Below are 15634 nucleotides of genomic sequence, written 5' to 3' on the forward strand. Positions count from 1 at the left end.
TCATTAATTAGTTGCTTATTAACATGCAAATTAGTAACATATTGGCTCTTAACTAGTCATTATTAAGTACTTATTAATGCCTTATTCGGCATGGCCTTATTATAACCTTAACCTTCTAACCCTGACCCTAACCCTAACCAAATAACTCTAAATAAAGTATTTATTACTTAGAATATGTTCCCCTAGAGTCCAAATAACTCTAAATTAAGTATGTGTTACTTAGAATATGTTCCCCATACTAAAGTGTTACCAAAAACATATAACTTTGTCTTGAATTTAAAAAAAAAAAGTTTTTTTAATTTTCACTAAAGAAGGGTTCGGTAAATGCGCATATAAAACTGGTGGGGTTCGGTACCTCCCACAAGGTAAGAACCACTGCTCTAGACAGTATTTAATGCCATACGTTTCACAAAATCCATTTAATTACTTTTAATTAATAACCCTGTGAAATAAATGTAGTGATGGAAAGTAGTGAACAAAGTAAGTGTTCCCGTTCTGAACAATGCAAATAAAAAAGCGTTTCATTCATTCTCACTTATTACTGTACAATGGAGAAGTGGGCGGGAAAAGATGGCAGATATTTTATTGGATTGAAATGCTCCCCTGAGTGGTTGCAATCAATTAAAAAAAGAGATAAGACAAAATGGGCAAATATTGCGTGTACTTACTGAAGTATAAGTATTGGACTCAAATACATCAATGGTGACATGTTGACTGTTTGAGGGACTGAACATCTGACACATTATGAAGGTGTAGACTGCACCCTGGTGGTTAAACAAATAACCGCTCAACATAAAGACCACACACTGAGTGGAAGTGGTTCCATTAGCTCTGACTGACTATTAGTCATTCCCAATTACCCTGCAATAGATTGGTGACAAATACGAGGTGCAGTCTGCAGTCTTCCTAAAGATCGAAGGTACCAGCACTAACTTATGCCAGGGGTGCTCAACTGTTTTGCCGCCTAAGGGAAAACGTGAAAATGTGCCAATGGTCCGCGATTTTAAAAATAGCGATTTTTACCATGCAACAACACCACGAGTGAGGAATTTAACCTCATAGCGCCATATAGAAAAACAAGGTGGTAGAGATTGTCACACAGCCATGAGCCTAATTCACTTAGCATGAAACTCTGCATCTTTGACCTCAAAACATGCAAAAAGCTAATTTTCTGCAGATTTTCGCCATTTCCAGGTGTTGTTCTGTCCCCAGTTCGTCCTCAATGTTTCATCCGATCGCTTTCAAACTTTAGCCAGACAGATTAGACATATATAGGATGCTAATTTTCATCATAGGACGTGGGCGGAGCGTGGCGACCAAGATTATCTTTCTCCATACAGCGACAAAAAGTCACAACTTTACCATAATTTTGAACCCAACAAAGTCAGCCTGTAAAAAGAAAATCTATTAATTTTACGGTAAGAAAAACTGGCAGCTCAGTCGCCAGAATTCCACTGTAAAATTGATGGTGGTTTTAGACGCAAATTAGTGTAAATTTGACAAACTGTACCACTGTTTTTACATTAAAATTCTGGTGGCTGAGCTGCCAGTTTGTGACCTTAAAATCTATGGCCATTTATTTACAGTACATCCCTGTAAATTTAGAAACAGTACCACTGTTATTTTTACGGTAAAATTTCAGCGACTGAGCTACGGAAAAAATCTACAACTATATTTACTATACAAAGAAAAAAACAGTATCATTGTTATTTTTACCGCAAAATTCTGGCTAATAAGCTGCTACTTTTTGAAATCTACATTCCCTGTTTTTACAGTGCATTATGTAAATGTAAATGGTACCTTTGAGGATTTTATGGGAAATTCCCGGTGACTTAGCTGCCAGGTTTTTACAGTAAAATCTAATAACTTGTTTACAGTGCAGCCTTTTGGGCATGCCATCAGTGACTGTACAGCTTGAAAGAGGTCAGTTTTATTTGGTAGCCACTAGAGATGTCCGATAATATCGGACTGCCTTTGCGTGCCGGCCCAATCACATAATATCTACGGCTTTTCACACACACAAGTGAATGCAAGGCATACTTGGTCAACAGCCATACAGGACACACTGAGGGTGGCCGTATAAACAACTTTAACACTGTTACAAATATGTGCCACACTGTGAACCCACACCAAACAACAATGACAAACACATTTCGGGAGAACATCCGCACCGTAACACAACATAAACACAACAGAACAAATACCCAGAACCTCTTGCAGCACTAACTCTTCCGGGATGCTACAATATACACCCCCTGCTACCCCCTACCATAACCCCGCCCACCTCAACCTCCTCATGCTCTCTCAGGGAGAGCATGTCCCAAATTCCAAGCTGCTGTTTTGAGGCATGTTAAAAAAAATTATGCACTTTGTGACTTCAATAATAAATATGGCAGTGCCATGTTGGCATTTTTTTCCATAACTTGAGTTGATTTATTTTGGAAAACCTTGTTACATTGTCTAATGCATCCAGCGGGGCATCACAACAAAATTAGGCATAATAATGTGTTGATTCCACGACTGTATATATCGATATCGGTTGATATCGGAATCTGTAATTAAGAGTTGGACAATATCGGAATATCGGATATCGGTAAAAAAGCCATTATCGGACATTTCTAGTAGCCACCCTTTGGCGAGCCAAATGAAATGACACGGCGGGCCCCCTGGCCCACACTTTGGGCACCCCTGCCTTATACAGTTCCAGATGCAAACCATTGACGTTGTGCAACAAAACAACCAGGCCAGTTCACATAAAACTTTGCAGCTTTTAATCACAACGGAGGACTGAACGTCCAGAAGGTTTGTCACGACTGCATTCTTCACGCCCATTCCTGCTGTCAAGAGGTGGTGCTGGTGAAGCAGCAGTCATTAGTCGGGTATGCAGAGACAAACCCAGAAAGCTCACGCTGCCTTGATGTCTCTCCCACGCTCTGACCAGAGAACAGCGGCTGACCTGCTTGTCACCTCGGCGTTCTATCAAACGCAGAACCCCCCCCCCCCGCCCCAACCCTACAGCACTTTCTTACGTGGTCCGTTTGATGTGCGCACAAAAAGAAAAAGTGAGGGTCGAGTAGTACACATTCTTGGAAAGGTGGCTGAGAGTTGTCAAAGAATGCGGAAGTAAATAGTTGACACTTCATTAGTGAGCTCTACATTTTTGATGCAAACCCAGTAAGAGACACATCTTGACGCTGTGAAGACATATTTTTTGTGGTTGTTCCATTACTAGATAATACATTCATACATACGCGCACACATAGGTACTTAGATACGTACACAAATGCAGTCCACATACACAGGGTACATACAGCCACACACACATTCACTGTACAAACATACCGTATTTTTCGGACTATAAGTCACAGTTTTTTTCATAGTTTGGCCGGGGTGCGACTTATACTCAGGAGCGACTTATGTGTGAAATTATCAACACATTACCGTAAAATATCAAATAATATTATTTAGCTCATCCACGTAAGAGACTAGACGTATAAGATTTCATGGGATTTAGAGATTAGGAGTGACAGATTGTTTGGTAAACGTATAGCATGTTCTATATGTTATAGTTATTTGAATGACTCTTACCATAATATGTTACGTTAACATACCAGGCACGTTCTCAGTTGGTTATTTACAGTGTTGGGACTAACGCGTTACTAAGTAACGCGTTACTAAGTAACGCGTTACTTAGTAACGCCGTTAGTTTCGGCGGTAACTAGTTAACTAACGCGTTATTTTTTTATATACAGTAACTCAGTTACCGTTACTGCATGATGCGTTACTGCATGATGCGTTACTGCGTTATTTTACGTTATTTGTATGTAGTATCGGCTAGAAACTGAAGAGCTGAGTGTGTTTTATTGGAGCGCTCCGGTGGAAAAGAAGAGGCGTGCTTTCCCCCACCCACAGAAAGACGTTCCTCCAGAGTCGTACTTCGGGTCTAACAACCTTCACTTTACCCGGAAGAGGGTCTTTACAGCTGAGGGTGAATGAAGAGCCCGGCGGTTTGTTGCAACTTTGTGACTTTATTGCACGCAGCCATCCACCAAGCTAGAGCACCTACACGCACTCACTGTCGCCGCTCCCTCACCTCTCTCGCCCACTCACTCACTGACGTCACTCACCTCTCATGCTGTCATATCTTAAAGGGCCACACACACACACACACACATACGCTACTCTCATAACAACTAACAAGACATCATGGCGAAGCCAGAAGTCGAGTTTTTTAACATGGCGACATTCTCAATACTTTTCTTTTGTCGAGCACAAAGAAAATAACATTTTAGTTAAATGTAAGTTGTGTCTTGGATCAAAGATCCTATCTACTTAGAGTTAAAGTTAAAGTGCCATTATGTTGCAGCTATTTAAAATAGTTTTGTCAATTTTTTCTGGCCTGAAATAAATTGGCCCTTTGAAACATATCTTTGTCTTTGTGTGTTGTCTGTAGAGCACATTGCTTTCTGAGTTCAGTGATGCAAATACATGTCAAGTTGATCAACAGATTGTATTATTCTCCAGTGCAATAACAGTACTGAAATGAAGGCTAAAAGGGCATTAATGGGAGCCTTAAAAAAAGGGGGGGGAAAAGAAGTAACTAAATAGTTACTTTTCACAGTAACGCATTACTTTTTGGTGTAAGTAACTGAGTTAGTAACTGAGTTACTTTTGAAATAAAGTAACTAGTAATTGTAACTAGTTACTGGTTTTCAGTAACTAACCCAACACTGGTTATTTATGCGTCATATAACGTACACTTATTCAGCCTGTTGTTCAGTATTCTTTATTTATTTTAAATTGCCTTTCAAATGTCTATTCTTGGTGTTGGGTTTTATCAAATAAATTTCCCCCAAAAAATGCCACTTATACTCCAGTGCGACTTATATATGTTTTTTTCCTTCTTTATTATGCATTTTCGGCCGGTGCGACTGAAACGCCGGAGCGACTTATACTTAGAAAAATACGGTACATATACACATACTGTACAAGTACATTTGTATATACACTCATGCGTATAATCATGTTTCATCAAACATATATTAACGTTGTTCCCCTAGGTGACACTGGTTAAAACACGGCACACTGGTAACTGGAAGTGGGGGAAATAATAGATACATCGCAATTCGGACAGGGACAATTATAAAATCGATTAATAAATGTCAATAATCACTAATCGGTTTATTTATTGTAAATAAAGTGATGAAGACCGTTCTAAAACTTGGATGACTGCAGCGAGCCACCTCACCTCCAGCTCCTTTGTTATGTTGCAGTTTTGCAGACATTTCCATTAATTTAATAAATGTGATGGGAAATTCTTATTACACATGCACTGTTTTTGAAAGTTGCACGTGATAAACACTTTTTTAGTGAAATGAAAAGAAATGTAAAACGGCATCAATATACATAAATTAAAGATTCATCAATAATTTATTTTTTAAGGACTCGTAGCTCCTGAATCGTTATCGAATTGTGAGGGGTCCAAAGATTCCCACCTCTACCGATGAAGCGTAATCTAGTTTTACTATAACAATCTACAAGGTTAATATAGTTCACTTCTCTTTTCTTCCCCTCTGCTCTTTTTTTTGTAATTCAAGTTTTCATTACATATATGTATTGTTGCATTTGAAAAAATCTTATTGTTGATAATAGAGGCAATTATTGTTACTATTCATTTATAATAGAGCTATTACTTTTGGTATTTGTATTGCTCGATTTGTAGTACAATAATGTTCATTGTCATCCATTCATCCATTTTCTACCGCTTGTCCCTTTTGGGGTCGCGGGGGGTGCTGGAGCCTATCTCAGCTGCATTCGGGCGGAAGGCGGGGTACACCCTGGACAAGTCGCCACCTCATCACAGGGCCAACACAGATAGACAGACAACACTCACATTCACACACTAGGGCCAATTTTAGTGTTGCCAATCAACCTATCCATCTCTGTGTTATTACTATCTACTTCACTAACTGCTTCTTTGCTATAATTTTTCGTATCATATTTGTACATATCGAATTTGCTGATGTTGTTCTGCTGTTGTTGTTTTTGTCTCTCTGTCTTACCCCTCTTTTCTCCCCGCAATCTCCCCCTCTGTCTTCCTTTTTTCTTCTTTCTATCCCCTCCTACACCGGTGCGGATGCGCCAAACATTAAATAAATGCATTTAATCAAGTCAAATATAAATAAGGCAACAAGAGAGGTATAGAAGTACACTTGTCTTTTCTAAAGTAAATCTGTACAGCAGATATGGGCATCTAAATTAACAATATGATTTGCCTGAGTGACTTAAAAAAATTAGATAGGACTTCCTGTCAAACAATGTTTCTATTTGTAACGTTTGTATCTAAGCATATAAAACTTGCTCATTCTGATTTTGTGTATGAAGTACAGCACCAATAAGGTCATGCAGTAGCAATCTCTGACCACTTGGTGGCAGAGCCTGCACATACAATGGAGAGCAGACGCCTTAGTTTAAATAAAAACACACCACAATATGTGGCCTACGCTATGCTCAGACTACTCACATTTTCAATGACAAACGTCCATTCTTTGTCTTCAAACTCCTCTGCATGAGGGTCCTGGAGAAATACAGAAAGCACACCAGTTACACTATTATAACAAACATTAACAACCTTTGTGTTAAAGTCCACCTTTTTGTGTTGTCACAATATCCCTCAAATAAATGACTGATTTACATCATTGTTATTACTTGATTTGTTTAAATCTTGCCTACATAATATGTCATGTAAACTAGTGTTCCTAGTGACACATGGAGAAAAATACAGTCTTAACCTTTTCGACCTTACTCTTGATTTGAATCACATGTAATAATTATATCTAACCTACACACAGTTTAACAGGATACACCTTAACAAATGATACGGAACCAAGTGTTAATCACAAAGATTATCATCAAGGTTTAGCTCCTGCTGATTACAAAAAGAAATACTAAATACAATTTGAATCAAACATACTGCAAAAGAAGGGAGTCAAAGACAGATGAAAAATAAATGAACATATTATTACACAAAGATAAATTTAATACATTGTAACTAGATGTATAATAAATATATATATTTCTTAAATGAATTCAATTAAATTAAAGTCCAACTGAAAGTACAACTTTACTACTTAAGTCATATTGTTTGCGCTTAAGAAACTTCTCTATGACTTTAGCTCCAGACTTCTTCTGTTTGTTCGATATTGTCATTACTGCCACAAGTGGTTCTTAAATGAATTCAATCAAATTAAAATGCAAATGAAAATACAGTTTCACTACCTTAGTCATATTTTTTGCGCTTGAGAAATTTCTCTATGACTTTAGCTCCAGACTTCTTCCGTTTGTTTGATATTGTCATTACTGCCACACGTGGTGGAAAAGTGTATCACACCTTTTGATTATTTATGTATTTAATATTTGTTTACTTACTATGGTATATCATTTACTTATTATTTATTTGTTCACTGTTATGTTACAAACAGAGAACAAGGAAATGGGGTAAAATTGCTTCATACCTACCATTGTTCTCTGTTTGACCCATTTCACCTATTCTAACATTTCACACCACAAAATAATACAAGTATGTATGATTGGTGCTGATATCACATCAGAACAATATTCAAAGCTCGTATCGAAAGAGATGAGTTGTAATCGTTACAATGCTAGTATTTTTTTTACTAGTATTTTTTTTAATAACAATTGTATGTAATAAATAGGGAATCAATGTAACATTTTGTTGATATTCTCACTTAGTCTTATATTGCTAAGAATTGAGTGTGTTGACACAAATGTTTTTGTTTGCAAAAATATTTGTCCTGTGTTTTATTCTGAGTACCGTCATAATAAAAAAAACAGGCAAAAATCTCAAAATCATTGAGTGATCTTGAAAAAAAATATTTTTAGAAATTGTACAAAAAATATAATATAATATTATATATAATATTATATATATATATATATATATATATATATATATATATATATATATATATATATATATATATATATATATATATATATATATATATATATATATATATATATATATATATATATATATATATATATATATATATATATATATATATATATATATATATATATATATATATATATATATATATATATATATTTAAACACACAAGTACCTTAAAGAGAGTGACAGTGATTTCAATGTTCTCTGGTACGGGCCACACCACCACACCTCTGTAGGGGTTTTTGATGCCAGGCTGCCAGCTGTGGGACTGCAGGACAGAACAAACACTGTCAGCAGAATACAAGCGTGTGGTACAAATGTCATTGCAGTTACAGTCATAACAGCAATATTGTGACATGAACAGAAAGCCAAGTGAGGCAATTCTAAACATCTATTAACGATGTTGGAAACCCCATGGTGGAAAAAAAGATGAACCGTGGAGCCATGGTAAACACTTGAGGGCAGGATGACTTATTCTAAATGTGATTTTACCATCAAACTATTGAAATGACAGTAAAATACAAACCTTGGAGGATTTCCGTCGACTCCTGCGCGTCCAAACAACCACCAGTTTGTCTGGTTGCCTGAAAGAGAAGATCGAGACTTGAGTAAAAACAACACCATGATATGCATATATATAGCCATCAAAATAGATTTTTTTTTTTTTTTTTTTTTTAAATGGTTACATGTTATTATGTATTTTTTGTAGATGAAGTAAAGGTCAATAGAGGCCCTCAGTCTAATACATAAAATGTTCTTGATAGGGGAAGTTTTAGCACACGCACACACCTTGCATGAAAAAATTATGAAAGGATACACAAAAGAACAAACTTGCAAGGGGCGACAGTGTGAAATAAAAAGAACAATTACCACCAAAATATTGTATTATTATTCAAGCTAGGGAAGAAGAGTGTGTGTGTATGTGTCAATTTGTACGTGTAAATTAAAAAAAAAAAATGTAAATCTGTGTATCCGTATCTTAAACGGTGTGTGTCTGTATGTGTGTAAACAGATCCATGTGTGCGTGTTTTAACTTGTGTCCGTATTTCGATTTGTGCGTGTGTTAAAAATGTTTTTTAAATAAAATCTATCTGTATGTATCCCAAACGGGGTGTGTGTGTGTGTATTCAGATTTGTGTGTCCATGTTTTGATTTGCGCGCGTGTAAAAAAAATTATAAAAATTGTCCGTTCGTATCTCAATCCGTGTGTGTATGTGTGTAATCAGATCCGTGTGTGCGTGTTTTAACTTGTGTCCATATTTCGATTAGTGCATGAAAAAAAATGGTCTGTACGTATCACAATCTGTGTGTGTGTGTATGTGTGTAATCAGATCCATGTGTGCATGTTTTAATTTCTGTGTCCGTATTTCGATTTGTTCATGAGTAAAAAACAAAACAAAAATTTGTCTGTCCGTATCTCAATCAGTGTGTGTGTGTGTGTGTGTGTGTGTGTGTGTGTGTGTGTGTGTGTGTGTGTGTGTGTGTGTATGTAATCAGGTCTACGTGTGCTTGTTTTAACTTGTGTGTCCGTATTTTGATGTGTGCGTAAAAAATTATTTATTTTTTTTTTTTAAATGTGTCTGTCCGTATCAATCGGTGTATGTGTAAATCAGATCTGTGTGTGTGTGTTTTAACTTGTGTCCGTATTTCGATTTGTGCATGAAAATAAATAAATAAATGGTCTGTCCGTATCTCAATCCGTGTGTGTGTATGTGTGTAATCAGATCCATGTGTGCATGTTTTAATTTGTGTGTCTGTATTTCGATTTGTTCATGTGTAAAAAAACTAACAAAAAATCTGTCTGTACGTATCTCAATCAGTGTGTGTGTGTGTGTGTGTGTGTGTGTGTGTGTGTGTGTGTGTGTGTGTGTGTGTGTGTGTGTAATCAGGTCTATGTGTCCGTGTTTTAACTTGTGTGTCCGTATTTTGATGTGTGTGTGTGTGTGTGTGTAGAAAAAAATATATATTTTTTTTAAATGTGTCTGTCCGTATCAATCGGTGTATGTGTAAATCAGATCCGTGTGTGTGTGTTTTAACTTGTGTCCGTATTTCGATTTGTGCATGAAAAAAATAAAATAAATGGTCTGTCCGTATCTCAATCCGTGTGTGTGTGTGTGTGTGTGTGTGTGTGTGTGTGTGTGTGTGTGTGTGTGTGTGTAATCAGATCCATTTTAATCTGTGTGTCCGTAATTCGATTTGTTCATGAGTAAAAAAATTAACAAAAAATCTTGTCTGTACGTATCTCAATCAGTGTGTGTGTGTGTGTGTGTGTGTGTGTGTGTGTGTGTGTGTGTGTGTGTGTGTGTGTAATCAGGTCTATGTGTCCGTGTTTTAACTTGTGTGTCCGTATTTTGATGTGTGTGTGTGTGTGTGTGTGTGTGTGTGTGTGTGTGTGTGTGTGTGTGTGTGTGTGTGTGTGTGTGTGTGTGTGTGTGTGTGTGTGTGTAATCAGATCCATGTGTGCATGTTTTAATTTGTGTGTCCGTATTTCGATTTGTTCATGTGTAAAAAACAAAACAAAAATCTGTCTGTCCGTATCTCAATCAGTGTTTGTGTGTGTGTGTGTGTGTGTGTAATCAGGTCTATGTGTGCGTGTTTTAACTTGTGTGTCCGTATTTTGATGTGTGTAAAAAAAATATATATATTTTTTAAAATGTGTCTGTCCGTATCAATCGGTGTATGTGTAAATCAGATCTGTGTGTGTGTGTTTTAACTTGTGTCCTTATTTTGATTTGTGCATGAAAAAAAAAAAAAAAAAGTTCTGTCCGTATCTCAATCCGTGTGTGTGTATGTGTGTAATCAGATCCATGTGTGCATGTTTTAATTTGTGTGTCCGTATTTCGATTTGTTCATGTGTAAAAAAAACTAACAAAAAATCTGTCTGTCCGTATGTCAATCAGTGTGTGTGTGTGTGTGTGTGTGTGTGTAATCAGGTCTATGTGTGCGTGTTTTAACTTGTGTGTCTGTTATTTGATGTGTGTAAAAAAAAAAAAAAAAAAAGTTTTTTTAAATGTGTCTGTCCGTATCAATCGGTGTATAAGTAAATCAGATCTGTGTGTGTGTGTTTTAACTTGTGTCCGTATTTCGATTTGTGCATGAAAAAAAATAAAAAAATGTTCTGTCCGTATCTCAATCCGTGTGTGTGTATGTGTGTAATCAGATCCATGTGTGCATGTTTTAATTTGTGTGTCCGTATTTCGATTTGTTCATGTGTAAAAAACAAAACAAAAATCTGTCTGTCCGTATCTCAATTAGTGTGTGTGTGTGTGTGTGTGTGTGTGTGTGTGTGTGTGTGTGTGTGTGTGTGTGTGTGTGTGTGTGTGTGTGTGTGTGTGTGTGTGCGTGTGTGTGTGTGCGTGTAATCAGGTCTAATTGTGCATGTTTTAACTTGTGTGTCCGTATTTTGATGTGTGTGTGTGTGTGTGTGTTTGTGTAAAAAAAAATTATTTTTTTTAAAAATGTGTCTGTCCGTATCAATCGGTGTATGTGTAAATCAGATCCGTGTGTGTGTTTTAACTTGTGTCCGTATTTAGATTTGTGCATGAAAAAAATAAAATAAATGGTCTGTCCGTATCTCAATCCGTGTGTGTGTGTAATCAGATCCATGTGTGCATGTTTTAATTTGTGTGTCCGTACTTCGATTTGTGTGTATGTAAAAAAAATCTGTCTGTTCGTATATCACTCGGCGTGTGTGTGTAATCAGATCCTAGTGTGCGTGTTTGAATTTGTGTGTCTGTATTTCAATTTGTGCGTGTCAAAAAAAAGAATCGGTGTGTGTGTGTTTAATCATATTCGTGCTTGCGTGTTTTAATTTGTGTGTCCTTATTTCGATTTGTGTGTATGTAAAGAAACATATATCTGACTGTCTTTATCTTAATCTGTCTGTGTGTGTTTTCACATTCATGTGTGCGTGTTTTAATTGTATAGTCCATATTTAAATTTGTGCATATGTAAAGAAAAATATATCTGCCTGTCCGTATCTCAATCTGTCTGTGTGTGTGTGTGTTAAGTTAAAGTTAAAACGTTAAAGTTAAAGTGTGTGTGTGTGTGTGTGTGTGTGTGTGTGTGTGTGTGTGTGTGTGTGTGTGTGTGTGTGTGTGTGTGTGTGTGTGTGTGTGTGGCTGCCCCAAGCTTCCTGTGAGGCGGCAGGAAGGAAGCACTTCACATCCAATACAAGCGGCCAGACGGCGATTGCGAGTATAAACACAAACAGCAGCGTCGGGGTCATTTGAGGTCGCTGGCAGGGCAACAAAACAACGGGGAGACACAAGTTTGCTGATAATGTCATCTCAAACTAACACATGTATAACGTTTAACGTTGTTTGCCGTACGTCCATTGTTCGCCTTCCCTCATATACACATACTAAAGGGACTAAATGTAGCTTGCCTTTACAACTCTATACCGTATGTAAACCGCATGGTTCATATTTACACTACTTACTTAACGCTTCTCATACATCTTGGGCCTCATGTATTAAGAATCGTGTGGATTTCCGAATACAAATTGGTGTACGTTCAAATCGTGAGACCTTGAGCCTGTCAATGGTGTGGAGTTAGAGAATTGCACAAAGGAACACATAAGAAGAAAGTGAAAAACAATATATGTGCATGGCCAAAACAGGCGAGGGTACGAGAGATAAAGTAGTACTGCATCCCGTTTGAGAAGATAGTTGCTGCAATGATACTAAAACTTTAAAAGAATGGGATTACTCTGATTACCTCTAATATAAATATAATTTGTGTAAATTACAACAAAGTGTGTTCATACAGTAGCCTGCTCACCGCCAGATTAAGAGTTTAATGTGAAAAGTATGTAATATTTGGTTTGCAATCTTTTAAATTTAAACATGCCAGCATATCAAAAAGTGTACTAAAGACTTTGACTCTTGTTCGATTAGTCAATTTATTATTATAATACAGGAGAGCTTATTGCCGTAGTAGCCACGTGACACAAGTCAAGTTGGGCCATTACCCCACCGTCTCCGGTGCCATTAATGTGCCGCACCACCCGGCGGCTGCAACTGTCCGCCCGACTGGCCAAGCTGTGCTGCTGTCGCAGGAACACATTGTGACAGCAGCAGGTGGCAAAATGATGGCCTCGATCAGAGGTGTCAAAGTCGTTTTCCCGGAGGGCCACATCGCAGTTATGTTTGGCCCCAGAGGGCCGCTTCGAACAGTGAATACTATTTTTACACCATTTTTTAATGCATTTTATTAGTAAATTAAAAAAATAAAAATAAAAAATTAAATATGGTAAGTTGCAATAATTTCACCTCAAAATGTAGTGTAGTTTACAGTAAATGGAAAAACAGTACTACATTTTTTAATGGTAAAAAAAAAAAAGGCAGCTCAGTTGCCATAATTTTACTGTAAAATGTACATTTGTTTTTTTACTGTTAATAGAAAAAAACTGCAATTTTACAGTAATATTTTGGCACCTGAGCTGCCTTTTTCATTTTTTAATGCATTTTATTAGTAAATTTAAAAAAATAATAATAGTTAAATATGGTAAGTTGCAATAATTTCACCTCAAAATGTAGTGTATTTTACAGTAAATGGAAAAAGAGTACTACTGTTTTTATGGGGGGAAAAAAAAAAGGCAGCTCGGTTGCCATAATTTTACTGTAAAATGTACATTTGTTTTTTTACTGTTAATAGAAAAAAACTGCAATTTTACAGTAATATTTTGGCACCTGAGCTGCCAGTTTATTTATTAACTGTAGATTTTTCGGTGTATTACTGTAAATGCCAAAACGGCGCCACAGTTTATTACGGTAAAAAAGTACTGGGTTTTTTTTTCATTTAGAGAAAAATGCTGTAAAAACCACAGTAAATGTCACAATTTTACCATGAAATCTATTGCTACTATTGCATTGCACAATTTGATGAAAAACTTGCTTTGAAATCATTATTATTAGTATTTATTTCTAATTAAAAAATGGTTTGAATGTTTGAGACTATATTTTTGCATAATTAGACAATATTTAAGTTAACATAATTTGCGATTACATGGAGTACATATGAAAGAAAGAATACATTTAGTAAGAAAAGTTACAGTACTTTATTGATACATATTATTTCTAGGCTTTCGAGGGCCAAATAAAATGAAGTGAGTTGAGTTTGACAACTCTGGCCTAGATCAAAATAATAGACGTCCTCACAAATTTGAATATGAAGCAATAATTGCATTGGTGAAAAAAATAGTGAATTTGTGTCCATGCGAGGGTTGTCCCGATGCCAAAATGTATTTCAATACTTTGAAACTTTTCAAAATGAAGGGGACAACAAACAAATGTCATTATTACGATACATTAATAAACACATGTTTCTTATTGCACTCAAAGAACAATTGTAGAGGATATATACCAGGATTTTGTGCGTACGCGATCTTTATACATGAGGCCCCTGGTCTGCAAGAGAAACGAAACGGCAAAGCAGTAAAGAAGCTATTGTGACGAACTTAAGCATACTTGCCAACCTTGAGACCTGCAATATCGGGAGGTGGGGGCTTGGTCGGGGATGGGGGGCGGGGGAGTTGGGGGCGTGGTTATTTACAGCTAGAATTCACCAACTCGAGTATTTCATATATATATATATATATATATATATATATATATATATATATATATATATATATATATATATATATATATATATATATACGTATATATATATATATATATACGTATATATATATATACGTATATATATATATATATATATATATATATATCTAGAATTCACTGAAAGTCAAGTATTTCATACATATATATATATATATACGTATATATATATATATATATATATATATACGTATATATATATATATACGTATATATATATATATATATATATATATATATATATACGTATATATATATATATATATATATATATATATACGTATATATATATATATATATATATATATATATATATGTATATATATGTATGAAATACTTGACTTTCAGTGAATTCACTGAAAGTCAAGTATTTCATACATATATATATATATATACACGTATATATATATATATATATATATGTATATATATATATATATATACGTATATATATATATATATATATATATATATATATATATATATATATATATATATATATATATATATACACGTATATATATATATATATGTATGAAATACTTGACTTTCAGTGAATTCTAGATTATATATATATATATATATATATATATATATATATATATATATATATATATATATATATATATATATATATATATATATATTTTTTTTTTTTATTTACATAGAAAGAAAAAAAAATACTTGAATTTCAGTGTTCCGGTGGCTATCCATTAGATGGCAGTATTGTCCTGTTTAACTTCTCCGTTCATTGGGCAGGCAAGCTGTTTATATTGTGGGAAAGCGGACGTGAGAACAGGCTGTCCCCACTCAGTCTCAGGTCCGCATTGAGCTGGAGGGGGCGTGGCCTCCAGCTCCGGCTGAATACCGGGAGTTTGTCGGGAGAAAATCTCTGCCGGGAGGTTGTCGGGAGAGGCGCTGAATACCGGGATTCTCCCGCTAAAAACGGGAGGGTTGGCAAGTATGAACTTAAGTCACACAGGAAGTAGTCAAAGGCAAACTTTGATCTGCTTAAGGAAGTGCTCTTTACTGACAG

The 15634-nt window shown here is 35.6% G+C and overlaps 1 protein-coding gene across 7 annotated transcripts in view; it reads right to left on the reverse strand.

Moving 5' to 3' along the window:
- ehbp1 (EH domain binding protein 1) overlaps positions 1–15634 on the reverse strand; it is a 409577-nt gene that overhangs the window by 363106 nt on the left and 30837 nt on the right. For all 7 annotated transcript variants that reach the window (XM_062059494.1, XM_062059493.1, XM_062059495.1 and 4 more), the window contains exons 3-5: positions 8502–8559; positions 8148–8243; positions 6524–6577 (exon numbers count right to left, since the gene is read on the reverse strand). In XM_062059494.1, the coding sequence (XP_061915478.1) occupies positions 6524–6577; positions 8148–8243; positions 8502–8559 (208 nt within the window). The remainder of the gene's footprint in view (positions 1–6523; positions 6578–8147; positions 8244–8501; positions 8560–15634) is intronic.

The sequence above is a fragment of the Entelurus aequoreus genome, linkage group LG09 (assembly GCF_033978785.1).
Source record: "Entelurus aequoreus isolate RoL-2023_Sb linkage group LG09, RoL_Eaeq_v1.1, whole genome shotgun sequence".
Classification (NCBI taxonomy): domain Eukaryota; kingdom Metazoa; phylum Chordata; class Actinopteri; order Syngnathiformes; family Syngnathidae; genus Entelurus; species Entelurus aequoreus.